Here is a 16,795-nt window from a genome sequence, read left to right on the forward strand (position 1 = left end):
TTTACTTCCTTTCAAGTTCGGCAAAGCCACTGAAAAACATGTCCTCGACTTTGTTAACAATAAGACAACTCTATTCCGTTTAAGCTAATGTGTACAGGTATCTCCTAGTGCATGACATCATGTGACGCACATTCGCTACATCAGCTAGTCGCTGTCTACTGTTGTGTACCGCTCGCTGATTTGTCCTCAGAAGCGGATACGCCGACGATTGGGAGGATCGGCAATTTGATAGGCGACTGTAAAGATATAAATTCCCTCGACGCAAGTGAAAGAATAATAAAGAATATCACTGTCCTGGAAACACGTACAAGTGTTGTTCTGTCTCGGGTAAGTTTTACCGAGGGGTTGATTATCGTTACTGTGCATGTGTTATACAGGATGATAACAGGGTTGATTAATTTTATATTGTTCATATTACCGATTTACCTACATGATTTATAGTACTAGGTAATATTGCGCATCTGAATATATTTATATACCGGTGTATCCCACTCAGTCAACACATTGATCAATATGCCGGGAATAAAGCACCAAATTTTGTGATACTCCCGTTTGACAAATGTGAAAATGATGCACCGAGAAAGATGAAAGAAAGTTATTTTTTTAATACTTTCAAACCAAAATTAAAAGGCCCCCAATAATGGAATTTTATACAATTATTGTACATTTTACTGCCACAAAAATACTTATTTCTGTATGTGTCGTACGCCTGCCCCACACAATGTTATGCGTCTTGTTGTGATGTCACAAATTTAGATTGCACTGTCGTGTCATACTATGTTAGAGTGCACTGTGACGTCAAAACAGCGTAACGGCATAATTGTACAGTACTCTTGAAAATCACTTTCGTGAAACCGGTTGAGTTTATTATTCAAGTCATCTTTAGACTTTTGTATTTTATCTATATATATTTATTACATATTAGTCATACATGTAGACCTTAAGGGTCTTACACCAACATGACAGTCAGATATAGCTGCAGGAATTAAAATTATTACATCCAATATTTTGTAATTAGCTCGCTTAGTATGTTTGTTGTTTAACGCCGCACTCAGCAATAGTAAAGCTATAGTACGGCGACCTGTAAATAATCAAACCCGAAACATAAACCCAGTGATTGATATTATGAGCATCAGGGTACGATAACACGATGTCAACCAAGTCACCGAGACTGACCACTCGATCTGTTGGCCGCCTCCTGGGACAAGGGTGGGTTGCTTGGGACCTAGGACTATAGCACACATATATCGACTCTTAGATGCCATGTCCACATTAGAAAATGCACAATTCATTTCAGGAAATATATCAACGTGGCCATGATGAAAAATGCATGATCAAGGACTTTGTAAACATTATATGAATGACTTAAAATGTAACGTCGCATCAGCATCTTTTCAGCAATTTTGCGACGAGACCAAGTTGATATATATACAAGTGAGTCATAAATGCTGAGTTATATTTAATTTATTTTGGTCAAACATATTTAGGCATAGCAATATTATTTATAACTGTTTAAAACACTGGCTATTATACAGTATGTATAAGCATGCATATTTTGATGTATCACTCACAGATATGCACCGTTAGTCAAATGTCTCTTTACTGTATTCTATTAAGAATTAAAGGGAGCGATGGCTTGAAATACAATTTATATATTAAAACGCTTCTAGTGTATTTACGTTTTTAAACCTCCTTTCAATCAATATTCAAAATTTACATTAACATGCTTTATTGGTTTGACAGTGCATCACAGTGTATGCGTTCATTGTTAAACCTCTTGTCTATCATACATAGCTTATACAGAACAATTTTGTGATTCGTCGCACTCTACTTTAAGTGTAAACGGTGTTCTATTGGCATTATGCAGAACAACAATGATGAAGCCGACAGCGATTAGTTCGCAGTTGATTCTGCTGCTGATGGTGGCTAAAACTGATGCAGCATTGGCCTCCCTCAACGTCAACTCTGGAAGCTTCAGCAACCTCAAAGAAGCAAGTATCAGCGACCGTAGCCCTGCGAGAATCAGCAACATCAACGCAGCAAGCATCAGTAACCTCAACACTGCGAGTATCAGGCTGAACAAAGTCGAACAGCAAGTTGCTGTTTCTCAGGCACAATTTCAGCTTGAGGCAGAACGGAGTCGGGAAAGTGCCTTTCAGTCGTTAGGTGAGATACGACTCATAGGGTGCAATAGCGTGGTCCCATCTTTTAAATGCACATAGCTGCTCTCTGTTATGAAGCGTTACTCCGAAAGACCATGAAGTCAGTCCTACAAGACTTGTCGCCTTTATGTAACAACTTTAGGCCGTGGTGTGTAAATAAAGCGACAAAACCCTTGCCATAACCAAAAGAAATCTCTGCATAAAGCAGAGTCGATGGTATGATTCCAACTATATCATGAACATCGTTATCACAATCACTATCAAATAGTAATGATACCAGGTGTTCGCGAAAAGGTGAGCATATCCTGCCCAACCGGTGGCACCCATCACAAACACATGCAAAGGCAAGTCAATTGTTCACCTAAAAAAACACGGGAACATATGATACAAGTCAAAATAGGGAATTGAATCGGACATCATTTTTGTCCCTGATGCGTCCAATTTGAAAATGTCCTCCACATGGCTGCCATAAAACGAAAGCTTTACTGAGGCCTTGAATTTTGTAACTTTGAATAAACAAGTTCTGAAACTATTGATTTTGTTAAGGTTCATATTAAGCCAGATTTGAGATTTGTGTTTATAAATATAAATGAATATATGATTTCCCATGATGTAATATAACCAGCCTACGCAGTATCATTGTAAGGTGCACGTATATGGACATTTTACGAAATATATTTCTAGTTATTGTCATTGAAAACAGACACCTGAATGTGTTTTCCTGCATCTTCCAAATAGCATGACATTGAGTCATGTCTTTTTCTTTCCACAGACCGAGCTGCATCAGAACCTGGCTCTACAACGGACCAGCTCAACAAGTTCACATTCACAGCACCTGAGAGTATTATCAAGGGAAACAACCATCGTCTCAATGTCCTCCAAGTTACACAGTTGCTACAGGCGTAAGCATACTTCCGAATTGAATTATTAATATAAAGTGAGTGAGTGAGTGAGTTTGTTGCTTAACGCCACACTCAGCAATATTCCAGCTATATGATGGCGGTCTGTAAATAATCGAGTCCGGACCAGACAATCCAGTGATTGACATCATGAGCATCGTTCCACACAACTGGGATACGATGACATGCATCAATCAATGCAAGTCAGCGAGCCTGACCACCCGATCCCGTTAGTCGCCTCTTACGACAAGCATAGTCGCCTTGATATAAAGACTTTTATACTATTTAATGTCAAGTCATAAAGTTGCAACATTTCAGAAGTACGATGAGATGCGTCGATTCATAAATCGAAATAATGCATGATATCACAAAAACGATAAACAATTCCCATTCATCCTTTATGTTTTAAATATGCACCAGGAAAATAATTAAGCACCCTAACTATTTACGTCTGCTCTTGTGTCCTCTATTTATTTATTTATTTATTTATTTATTTATTTATTTATTTATTTATTTATTGAAACACGTTTGTTATGATTTACAAAGTGACATACTCATATTGAAATACACAAATCGAAACAGGATACTATTATGACGTAATTTATCAAATTTAGATCTACGTCAAGATTCAGAGAGACAAAAACTCTCCACAAGACTGTATGACAAGGGGGTGACTTCATCTTTCGAATAATCAACTTCCCCCTTATGTCGAGGGATCTACATTCCAGATGCTCAGGCCTTTGGTGTCTACTTTTCACAAATTTTGAGCTACAATCGCGGATGCTCTTTCAATGTTGAATTCAAAGAACGTTAAGGACTCTTGCTCATCAGTTTGTTTGGTCAGGTTTCAACGTTCAAGGCATCAGTAAAGCTTTCAAAAAGGTTTCTGTTAGACATGTGGAACATTATGGTAGGCATGTGCGTGTTCAAGTGCACTGCAGACGTGTCTTTGCATGCGGGGCAGGGTACTCTCACCTATTCATCACTATTTGACAGTGATTCGTAAACCCCTGCTTACGAAAACGTGGGAATTATACAATAGAAACTGCTTTGAGCAGTGATTTCGTGTGATTACGGCAAAGCCTTTGTCGCTTTCATTGTACTTATTCAAAGGCAGTATATATTATTGTGATTACAATTTCAATTGCCTCTTCAATTGGTACCTCGCACCATGTGATAAATCCATTGCAACCATCTGGAATAAAATATTATTATGACTACCTTCCTTCAGGTATCAGTGAAATCTTAAACATTTGATCATCAAAATGAGGTCAATGTCATATGTAGATATTTAAAAATAAATAAAGGACGTCCAGAGTGATTACAAATATAGGAGTGGCTCTCAACTTTGTTTCAGGTGCATATGTAGTATATAAAGAAGGTCGAGTAACAGTTAAGCATAACTTTAGTTTGAAAGCGTTGTTTTATATATAAAGTGGGATTGAACATTCATATACTTATTTGGTATAACTTCTTAATCTACGGTGAGGCGCTCTAAAGAACACTAACAACAGTCATATGGAAATTTACCTTTTCATGTTCTGTCCTAAGTACGTGGTTTACTCAACCGTATGAAGTGTCCTCCAATGTTAATTGCTTTTGTTTGTATGTACCAGTGTCCTTCGTAACCCTTCGCTATCAAGAAAGACCATTGGCTAAACTGTTGGTGGACTGTCGGTTAAAATAAACGTAATATTTATTCAAGGATCGGTTATAAATGCCTGCATATTCAAGACATTCGGCAAGACTGCACCTTGTGTGTACATAAACGCGATAAAACACTCTCCATGACAAAAGATTCTGTCATGTCGACAGCCAGTTCTGTCCCTACATAATAGCTTTCCTATCAGGAGAAATATAATATGTCTGCCTCCACTTAACCGAGACTTCGAGCCATGATACTTGCATATGGTTGATGACTACGTGTGACTACTTGTAGATTTGTAATAAGCCGAGAGCGTTTAACGTCGATTATAATGCTCATGCGTTCAAATGTTGAAGTCAATGCGTGCATGTTTATCAAAGGGTTACAGGTGGCACGGGTGGCCCAGTCGTCTAAGGCGCCGCGATTCGCTGTGCAGTTGCGTCATTTTGGCACACCGGAAACCAATGATTGTGGGTTCGAATCCCGGTTCTCCCCTATTTTGTTTCTATGTTTGTCAGCAACATACCCGTGCTCGTGGGCTTCACCGAAGTGGTAAACGTCTGAGACCTGCATCACTTCGGGCTTTCCTCTCACATTAAGCTGACACGTCGTGATATAACTGGAATACCGTTGAAAGCGGCGTTAAACACAACTCACTTAAAGTGTTACAAATACTCATGTTCCTACTTATTTATCATGGAACCTAGGTAATTAATTCATCCTTTCTAGTTATCTGTAGATATAATGATACACATATTTCATAGAACACTTTATATTCGACACAAAGCATCGCCTCATTATGTTACCATGGTACAATAGCAATGGTTACATTAAATAAATGCACTTTCAGCCTTTGTTGAAAAATATGAACACTTTCGTTTTTATAGATATTGCACAATTTGAGGTTGGTTCGTTTGGGCCAGTGCCCAAGGGTGCCAAAATTCGCTGTAAAGAATGCCAGGATCCGCTGACCGCCGTGGTTCGAATCCCACATTAATCAGAATCTTGATCCCCGGAGCTACACCGAGCTCGTTGGTGTCATCAAGGTTGTACACGCCTGCGATATGTGTCACTTTGAGTCCTCCTCAACCCTTAGTGAGTGAGTGAGTATGGTTTTACGCCGCTTTTAGCAATATTCCAGCAAAATCACGGCGGAGGACACCAGAAATGGGCTTCACACATTGTACCCATGTCGGGAATCGAACCCAGGTCTTCGGCGCTCCCCAACCCATAACAAGCGGTGATAAATAGAATACTGTTCAAAGCGGCGTTAAATCGAAGGCATACATAGAATTAATATTGGCATCGTTTACTAATGCAGGGCGAACATATCACAAGAGGCCATCCCTTCGGTCCTGAAGAGTGGTTTTGGCCCAAGGCTCAACTGCGCTTCCCGCCTTAAGTGTAGCAGGTCCTCCAAGTACCGCACAGCTGATGGTTCCTGCAACAACCTGGCGCACACAAGCTGGGGCAAGGCATCCATTCCAATGAGGCGATGGTTGAACCCAGACTATGATGACGGTGAATATTTAGAGAACATGTTTTCCACACAATGTTTTTTCTAATATAAGTTGGGGCACGGGTGATCCTGTCGTGTTAGGTGCCACAATTTCCTGTGAGAATTTGCGTTCTTTAGGCGTAACAGAAAACTATGATCGTGGGTTCGAATCCCAAATTTACCCTGGTGCTTTTTAAAGGATTTTCAGCACCAGACCAGTGCTTGTAAGATTAAACAAAGGGGAAGCGTCTAACTCCTGCATCAATTCGGAATTTCCCATAACATCAGGCTGACATGCCGTGATTTATATGATGAGTGAATGAGTGAGTATGGGTTTACGCCGCATTTAGCAACATTCCAGCAATATCACGGCGGGGATTTATCTGATGTACTTTTGAAATCGATTATATCGGTGAAATCAAATAATCCCATTTTCTCTAAAATACATATTCAAAGCCATTATGATAGCATGTTATGATTAATATTGTTATCATATTAGTGACTGTGGAATTTTTAATTGAGCACATGATTTCGACTATGCAGGATATACATCATACCATGGTGATCTTGCAGGATAATCCTTTGGGGTGTCATGGTAGTTATAATCTCATTATTCGGTTCTTGATAAAAGGGAGGCACGGTTGGGCCAGTCGTCTAAGGCGCCGCGATTCGCTGTGCAGAGTTGCGTCCCTTGAGCACGCCAGAAACCTATGATTGTGGGTTCGAATCCCGGTTCGCCCCGATTATGTTTCAAGGTTTGTCAGCACCATCCCCGTGCTCTTGGGTTTCACCGAAGTGGTAAATGTCTGAGACCTACATCACTTCGGGCTTTCCTCCCACATTAAGCCGACACGCCGCGACATAACTGGAATACTGTTACTCACTCACTTACTCTATATATAAGTTTCCTTAATCTGGAATCTGTTTTAGGTGTCTCCTCCCCACGGGAAAAAGCCACCCTAGGGTCGTCCTCCAAGTTACCCAGTGCCCGCCTGGTCAGCACGACTGTCCACACCCCGTCAACAAACGCTGACCGCCACGCCTCCTACACCCACATGTTGATGCAGTGGGGTCAGTTCCTGGATCACGACATCACCAGCACTCCAACACAGCAGCTGTCTGGAGGTAAGAGTAAAAGCTTTTGTGAAAATGATATTGAAGAAATAAAATTTCCTCTACTCCTGTATAGTGTAATAAACTAGTATTGATGAAGCACAAGGATGCTTATGATAGTTCAGGGCAAACTTTATAACACTACGCATGGAGGTACATTTCTAAGATGCCGAATTTAAAACTATTTTTATTGGAGACAGTGTTTTACTTGCCGTAAATTGAAAATCCTCGAACAGGGCTAACTGACGGGCTGTTCCACTCGGATGCCTGTGCCCTTAGGTTAAGAGACATATTTACGTTTTAAACAGTAAAATGCGTAGTTTATTATTTAAAAAGGTCATTTTTCCTTATCAGTTCATTGTGTGGTTATCCATAAACCCATGCAGCAATAAGTTTTTTTTAAATTATTTTTTTATTAATTTGCTTTAATGTAATCACGTGAAACATTCCACAAGTGCATTGTGGGGCCAAGCTAACATGTCAACATAACCGAGGCAACCCCATTGTACTAATCCTACTTATATCCTTATCGATACAGGTCCGTATGGCGGTTCTATTGGGTGCTGTGGTTCTAGCTTTCATAAAGGAAAGAGAGCAGCATTTAAACTACCACCGCTATCACATCCAATCAACAGGTGGGCACATTACAATTATACCTAGGCTCCTATACATTGTCCGCCTTTGCACGTCAGCCTTTATAGTTCCGTAAGACATTATGGGACTTATGATCAATGATTACTTTACTTGTCATTGTTTGTATATTACATAATTGAAAATTGAATTTCCGACGTACAGAAAACTAACATCGCAATGATAGCGATGAGGACGTGAAAATGTCTCGACACACTATGGTCTGACTTCTGCACTTCTCTTCCAAACAAACGTCGTCGCGATCATGAGAATATATGCTATATTAGTACTTTATATAAATGAGACATTATTTAATTTTCTTGGTCTTAATACTACCATTCCACAACACACACGATAGTGGTGAGTCTTTATCAAAGCTTTAATGATTACATCGCTCACATTGATCCTTTGTTGTGTTGTAACGATCCTTTGCTTTGGTCCTTGCAGGCCCCAGTGCTTCCCCATCGATATTCCACAACCCGATCGACACTTCAGGTCAACCTGCATGAACTTCGTGCGCTCGGTTCAAGTAGCGAACGCCGACTGCCAAGCAGGTAATGTGATACACATACTTTTATAAAGATATTAAAACGTTATATACGGGTGACACGGTGTGGTGCCGTGAGTTGGGTTTTACGCCACTTTGAACAGTATTTTATTTGTATCAGGGTATGTCAAGTGATGCATATCTTAGACGTTTACCACCGTTTACTACGGTTATAACGAGCACGCTTATAACAAACTGACGAATATAACGAACTTACTTTTTGGTCCCGACTACTTGCTGTAGTCATGCTGTATATGTACTTATAACGAATACGGTTATAACGAAATAAAATTAGTAGTCCCTTTGAGTTCGTTATAACCGTACTTTACTGTATTGTAATAATAATCGAGCAGAGGTATAACAGTAGTCATGACAAAACAGGCATCAGGGCGAATCTGAGATTCGAACAACGACATAGGATTCTGGCACGTCTAATGAATAGACATTCGACGAATTGTGCCGCATGAGACGCCTTCCCGTGCCCCGTATGGTACAGTGACACATACTCGATGTTTCAATGGCACCATACGCTTGTTTCAGCTCCCGTGGAACAGCTGAACCAGATCACAGCCTACATAGACGCCTCACAGGTGTACGGGTCGTCACAGGGGGAACAGAACAAGCTACGAACATTTGTTGACGGTATGAACGATCATCATAATAATGTTTTCATTTCCTCAAACATATGACTCATTTATTCCATGTTCCCAAGTCAAGCTTTCGGTGATAATATAAACGAAAGTAACATCTATTAAGAGTGCAAATAGAAATAAAAACAAGCTTCACAGAATTCGATAATTCACCACTGTCACATTAAATGTGACCCGTGAAGATCCGGGGTAGAAAAGGTCTTCAGCAACCGAACACCGTAAACGGCGACTCTGCTTGTCGTAAGACGCGACTAACGGGATCGGGTGGCTAGGCTCGTTGACTTGGTTGGTGCATGTCATCGTATCCCAATTGCGTGGATCGATGCTCATGATGTCAATCACTGGATTGTCTGGTCCAGATTCGATTATTTACAGACCGCCGTCATATAGCTGGAATATTGCTGAGTGCGGTGTTAAATAACAAACACACACACAATCATATTAAATATAATTTCGAGTAGCGCCTTTTATATTTTATATTATATATATGATATATGTCATAATTCTTGCAAGAGGTATTGGCGTTGATTTTCGGGTCTCGAAAATTTTCATCTGCTTGTACAATTCTGTTTTGAAGTCCACACTCCGGGGCAGTGATAACTTAACATTACACCACTGCCACAGGCTAATTTGCATATCACGCGACCGGACGTTTCTCTTGTTTGTAATCAAACTCGTTTATTCTGAAATCAGAACAGACTGGCCTCATGCAAGCCTTTCGGTGTGTTTTGCATATTGGTTTGCATAATTACGCTTAAACTGCGACAGTGAGGTGCATGACAATATAATTTGTACATCAAATTATACGACCATATCGCTAGGTCTCCGTTGGGCTTCGATGACAGCACGTGGATAACTACGCAAATGGAAATAGTTTTTCACTTTCTGTGATATTTCTCAATTAAGTTTAATATTATAAGACATATGTTTATCAAGATGCGTAGACTCGTCAAAATGCAACATATGAAAAACATATGCAATATTTGTATAGACTGAGTAAGATGTGACAAATCATCACATGGCGCTGGCCTGTGGCGGAAGTACTATAGTGGCCGCATGGAACTCTGGGTAGAAGAGCGGTTGAGGTCACGTAAGTTCTTCCGTCATTAACAATGGAAGACGTTACTTACAATATTTCGGAGAATGCAATGAAACCATCCAAACAATGGGACCATAGGGCGTGAACAAGTCATCAATCGTGAAGAACTTATAATTATTTTCAGTGAGACTTACAGAAAACAGTTTTCTTCAGATGTTATATGAGTAGAACTTCAGCTGTTACGTGGAAACAAGAAATCTAAATCTTTAATCAATCCAGTCTTTCAAGAAGTTATAATTACATTGTACCTTGTTTCAGGTCAGCTGAAGATGAAATCGACTCACTTACCCAGCGATTCAAAACGTAGTTGTACAACACCAAACAGTCCCAGCTACTGTTTCCTAGCAGGTAGGGAGAGCGTGTACAGGCCAACATATGTGCAGATGTTATGTCATAATATTAATTTTATAAGTATAGTAATATCGTAATAAAACATCATGCATTAAACATGATGTGATAAGCTATTGTGTTCTGCTCTTTTTATATTCATGTTCTAGCTCATAATCTGAGAACATTATGATTCATTTAATCGAAGAACGTTGGAAATTTAAAATGTAAGCATGTTGTTGCGTGCATGGGAACATAATATGGCATTTCGAGATTGTCCAGTGCACTTTATACATAACTCTACTGAACTTTGATGAATCACTGCGCCAAGGGCATTTTAATACTGGAGACAACGTTTTTCGTCCTTGCAAATGGGCTTGTCAGATAAAAAATATCACTAAAAGGCTAGACGCATAATACTTGTTTTGGCCTTAAGGAACAATTATTATTTATCTTTCAAGGTGATCATCGAGTGAATGAGAACCCCACTCTACAGAGCATGCACACCATCTTCATGAGAGAACACAACCGCATAGCAAGGAGGCTGAAGCAACTCAACTGTCACTGGAGCGATGAAAAAATCTTCCAGGAAGCCAGGAAGATAGTCGGCGCTATCATACAGGTGGGTATTTTCTAGTTTTCTTGATTTTTACAGATTTTTTCAAGCCGCCATCTATATATTCCTTAATTGTAACTTTTATCGATTATCCCTAGGACCCAAAGATCTAATGCGAATATCGAATTAGGGGCGATTCCCTCAGTCGTTCCGATTATGATTCTTGGTCTGTCTGACCATAGTCATCCTCTTGGGTTTCACGATTTGCACGATTTTCGTAAGAACTTGACAAGCCATGATTAATGTATCGATAAAGCGCACACACTCATGTAAATATGACATGTAAACTGATCTCGTTATATCTATGTACTGAGGATAAATGTAAATTTAATATACTCGGGATTTCAGAAAATCACGTACGATGAATACTTGCCAATCATCATGGGCCAGCAAGCGATGACCAAGTATGGCTTGCCAATTGGATCTGGGAGCATTTACGCCAACGTATACAGCACTACGACCGACGCCAGCATCAGGAACGCCTTTGCTACGGCGGCTTTCAGAATGGGCCACTCCATGATCCACAGCTTCCTAGCTAGCTACAGCTCTTCATATAGTCATCTCGGCCAGGACCAACTAAGCAAGACCTTCGGCAAGACGAATCTCATTTTGAACGTCAACAACAGGAAGGTGGACCATTATTGTAGAGGGCTGGTTAAGGACGGAGTTCAGAATGCAGAACACAAACTGACGCAGGAGGTCACGGACAAGCTGTTTGCTGACAGTAACGGGAATAGTCTGGACCTGGCAGCTCTTAACATCCAGAGAGGAAGAGACCACGGGCTACCGTCTTACACCAAGTGGAGGAAGTACTGTAACGTTCCAACAGCTACATCCTTCGCCGGTCTGGCCTCCACGACACACACAACAACTACAGCGAACCTTTTGAAGAGCGTTTATAAGTGAGTGCGGTCCCTTTTCAGAAGAAAATATTTTCTATTGAATCAGGTAGTAAAGTATATGTAATTGTACATGTACATTGAGCTGTACTTCTTAACAAAAGCTTCCTTTGAGTCTAATATAACAATAATTGATAAGGAAATGCAAAGACCGCTTACTATTTATATAATCAGTTCGTAGACAGAACAGTTAATCAGAACTCCCATTTTTGCTCTTTGGGACTAATGTTTTATTTAAATGTTTTTGTGGACAGTGGGAGAGCTAACGGTTAGAGCGTTCGCTCGTCATGCCGAAGGTCCGGGTTTGAATTCCCACATAGGTAAAATGTGCGAAGCCCATTACTGGTTGTGCCCCCTCCGTCCTTCCTCTGCCGTGATACCGCGGGAATATGTCAAAAGTGGCGGAAACTGACAGGTAGAAAGCACGTGGGGAGTGCTTTTTCTGCAGATGTAAACGCCTTTTGAGCCAACACCCTGAATCACACCGATCATTAGTGACATGTCTCTTTCCAGACACATGGACGACATTGACCTGTTTCCTGGGGCTCTGTCTGAGAAGCCTGTTCCAGGAGGACTTCTGGGTCCGACATTCACCTGTCTCCTGGGGAAGCAGTTCCAGGCCCTGAAGGAAGGAGACCGGTTCTGGTTTGAAGAGGACAACGCATATGTGAAATTTAGTCTGAGTGAGTTATATTATGTTGCGACAGTGGTACTGAATTACAATAAACTCAATCATATGTAAAATGATTATATGTACGATTATACGTATAAAGGATAATGAATGGAGAGTTGTGTTATGTATATATTTGAGGCAGGCAAAGTACATGTAACATCGCCTTTATCACGATTTATCAACATAAGTGAAGGAGTTTTTCTCTGTCGATGTAGTTCTGCTTTCGCTAACGATCGACTTGGATAGTCGGGAGGAAAATTGACAAAAAATAAATTTGCCTCATGTTAATCTCTCTCTGATCACATACGCAATTGTTGTTACTGTTGATCTTCCACCTACTATATATATATATACATATATATATATATATATATATATATATATATACATATATATATATATATATATATATATATATATATATATATATATATATATATATATATATATATATATACTGTTACAAGCCTTGCTGGACAACGGTATAAGGATCTATGTGGAAACGTCCTCCTTGAAGTTAAAACAATGAAGTGGTTATCCATAAGTTTTGTATGCTTAAAAATCTCACAAGCAATGTTACTTTTGAGTCATATGTTATAATTAAAAGCATCAGTTTCTTTAATGTATACAATTATGATTTATTATCAGACCAGCTGAACGAGATCCGGAAAGCCAGTCTGTCCAGGGTCGTGTGTGACAATACGGACACCTACAAGATTCAGAAGAACGCTTTCATCAAGGGATCTCCGTAAGTAGCATTCAATACTTTGCGTTTATAAAACAATGTGAATTTAAACTTGCAAAATTTTATTAACACGTATACAGCAAAAATACCCGTTTTGCTCATCCACACTTATGATAAGTAATTTTGTGAATTTAACCTATTTTCCAGGGTCTCATGCGGTTCACTGGGTGAAATTAACCTCAACCACTGGAATGAGCCGAGCACAGGCACCTGGAACACCTGGACGTCCTGGGGAACATGCTACTCCGGCAAACAGAGTAGAAGTCGCTCATGCAAGACCTGTGGCTGCACGGGTCAGAGCTCTCAGAGTCGTACTTGTGTTGGGTGTATTTGGTCCAGCTGGGGACAATGGAGTAGCTGTATGTCCGGAAGAAGAAGTCGCTCTCGGTATTGTCCCAACAACCAATGGCGTAGTCGCAGACGGGCGGTGTTGGAGCAGCCACTCGATCGCATTGATCGTCCTAGGTTTCCTATCGATCCTATTGGTCCATATGATCCGATTGGTCCTATTGATCCCATCAATCCTATTGATCCTATTCGTCCATGTTCGTGTAGAGGATCCAGCAGACAATATGAATCCTGCGGGTGGAACTATGATAGAGGTCCTGTGGACTTTGAATTGGCTAGAGAGGAGAGACTTGCGCCATTGGCATAGTATCTGGATCATGAGAAGAAACAGCTACAATCTTTACACTGTCGGTAATACTACGGGAAACGAGTGTCGCGTGTTTCTTGTCTGTCCATTGTCTGCTGAAAAAGAAATAATAAAAAATGTCCTTTTGTACTTGATCTTCATGTATGTATTCATCGCAAAATATGCCCATTAATAATAGGATAACCATACAAAATGTACTATCCATGTCCTTATTTAGTCCCACAAGCTTCGAGTAGCTGTAATATTGCTGATGCGGTTTAAAAAATACTTATTCATTCATTCGTCCCACAAACTTGATCTCGAGTACATTTATTTTTGTTACACTGTCAAATGTATTTTAGATAGAAACAATACTCATGTCATTCAGGTCTTTGTTCTTGTCAGTTTGATGAATAAAATTTTTTTGTCAGAAGATTTGTGTTATTGTATATTACTAAAACATTGACATTGGGTTCTTTCACTGATATGATGAATGAGTGAGTTTGGCTGAGCGCTTCTTGACCAGCATTTCGGTCATCTTACATCACGGCGTGTCCGTTTAACGGGAATGTTAAAAAATACGCTGATCGTAAAGACGCTTAGCACTGGTGCTGACACATTAAGGGCTCGAACCCATGGTCATTGGATCCTGGCGCTAAGGGGCGCAACTGTTCCCGGCATAATTATTGAGACGCCGTATCCACCGTTGTATTGGTAAACTAATACGTCGTTCCCAAATCTGTTTAATTGTAATATGTCAAAACCGTTGACGTATTTTGTAATTCTCCACCATCGTTGCTTTATAGTATTTTAACAGGTCACAAGCATTGCTGTAGTGTTTAAAACACATGTATACATGTAATTGTTGTATAATTACTGTAATCGTCACAAACGTTGCTGTATTGTTGTAATACGTCACAACCGTTGCTGTATTATTGTAATACGTCACAACCGTTGCTGTATTATTGTAATACGTAACAACCGTAACTGTAATACATGTATTGTAATACGTCACAACCGTTGCTGTATTATTGTAATACGTCACAACCGTTGCTGTATTATTGTGATGCGTCACAGCCGTTCCTGTATTATTGTAATGCGTCACAACCGTTGCTGTTTTATTGTAATGCGTCACAACCGTTCCTGTAGTATTGTAATGCCTCACAACCGTTGCTGTAGTATTGTAATGCCTCACAACCGTTGCTGTAGTATTGTAATGCGTCACAACCGTTCCTGTATTATTGTAATGCCTCACAACCGTTGCTGTAGTATTGTAATGCCTCACAGCCGTTGCTGTAGTATTGTAATGCCTCACAACCGTTGCTGTAGTATTGTAATGCCTCACAGCCGTTGCTGTAGTATTGTAATGCCTCACAGACGTTTCTGTAGTATTGTAATGCGTCAAAACCGTTGCTGTAGTATTGTAATACGTCACAACCTTAGAAGTATCATTGTGATACATCACAACCGTTGCTGTATTGTTCTGCTACGTTACGAGGGCTGGTCAAAAGTTCTAAGTCTAACAAAGAAAACCAACAATTGTGAAAGTGTTTAAATTTATTTTTCAACATAATCTCCCTGCTTTTCAAAACACTTGAAATAGTGATGGTGATGCTTTTCAATTCCAGTAAGGAATGTGTTTCCTGAAGCCATCGTGAAATACGCATTCGAGGCAGCTTTGAGGCCATCGTAGTGGTCATAGCGCTCTCTAGGAACGCGTTCTTTCAGTTTAGGAAACAGGTTGAAATCACTTGGTGCCAGGTCTGGCGAGTATGGAGGGTGAGGTAGCTGTTCGAACCCACCTTGTCGCACAGCGCGCAGTCTTTGCAAGTGGAGGGGTGTGAGAAGAGGCATTGTCATGAATAAGCAGCATTCAGCACTCCAGCAGTCAGCATTCATAGCCGCATTTCTTTGACAGAATCTCTCAGGCGATGACACAAATCAGCATAGCAGGCACCGGTGATCGTCTTTTGACTTTCTAAGTAATCAACAAGAATCACACCCTGTGCATTCCAGAATACAGGGGTCATAACTTTCTTCACTGATCTTAAAGACTTGGATTACTTTGGTGCTGGAAAAGTGGAATGATGCCAGCCTTAAACATAGCTGCCCAATGTTTAACAGTGGAATAGCTAGGACACTTATCCCTGGACACATGTTACATGCGGTTATGAATTTCTTGGGGAGTACTTTTCTCTAAAGTCAAAAACTTGATGACTGCTCGGTTCTCGTTCCTTTCCATTTCTGTGTTCATTTGGACCCCTATCACATTCAACATACTGTCGTTATTATACAAACAGCCTCAACAGACCAAATACACTTGAAATGAAGTGCTCAAACAATGTGCTACATTGACTAGGTCATTTTTTATGGCCCAGAGTTGAGAGTTAATCAGGCTTAGAACTTTTTGACCAGCCCTCGTACAACCGTTTCTGTATTATTGTAATGCGTCACAACCTTTGAGGTACCACTGTAATACGTTCAACCATTTCTGTATAAGTCTAATACGCCATCAGTATTGGTGTCTTAGAGCAATACGTTCAATTGCCATATTCCATTTAAATGTACCAGTACTATGAATATTTATTACGTTGTAACTTTTTTATTTCGAATAAACATTGAAGAGATTTGTTGTGCCCAAGTAGACTTTATAGATGA

At 40.1% G+C, this 16,795-nt stretch overlaps 1 protein-coding gene across 1 annotated transcript; it reads left to right on the top strand.

Moving 5' to 3' along the window:
• Positions 1-224: 224 nt before the first annotated feature.
• Positions 225-14,570, top strand: LOC139452210 (salivary peroxidase/catechol oxidase-like). The gene is made up of 14 exons (XM_071233599.1): positions 225-327; positions 1,868-2,166; positions 2,935-3,064; positions 6,028-6,227; positions 7,135-7,329; positions 7,856-7,952; positions 8,395-8,501; positions 9,035-9,136; positions 10,502-10,591; positions 11,032-11,192; positions 11,535-12,088; positions 12,599-12,768; positions 13,407-13,506; positions 13,651-14,570. Exons 2-14 carry the CDS (start codon positions 1,875-1,877, stop codon positions 14,156-14,158), a joined length of 2,706 nt encoding a protein of 901 aa, XP_071089700.1. The 5' UTR covers positions 225-327; positions 1,868-1,874; the 3' UTR covers positions 14,159-14,570.
• Positions 14,571-16,795: the final 2,225 nt, after the last annotated feature.

This window comes from Haliotis cracherodii, unplaced genomic scaffold (genome assembly GCF_022045235.1).
Source record: "Haliotis cracherodii isolate W230 unplaced genomic scaffold, xgHalCrac1.p SCAF_9, whole genome shotgun sequence".
Classification (NCBI taxonomy): Eukaryota; Metazoa; Mollusca; class Gastropoda; order Lepetellida; family Haliotidae; genus Haliotis; species Haliotis cracherodii.

Bases quoted from the DNA above. Each gene is read 5' to 3' on its own strand.
- LOC139452210 (XM_071233599.1), top strand. From the start codon at position 1,875: ATGATGAAGCCGACAGCGATTAGTTCGCAGTTGATTCTGCTGCTGATG. The intron at 3,065-6,027 runs GTAAGCATACTT...TTACTAATGCAG, and splicing joins GTTACACAGTTGCTACAGGC to GGCGAACATATCACAAGAGG. The intron at 9,137-10,501 runs GTATGAACGATC...ACCTTGTTTCAG, and splicing joins GCTACGAACATTTGTTGACG to GTCAGCTGAAGATGAAATCG.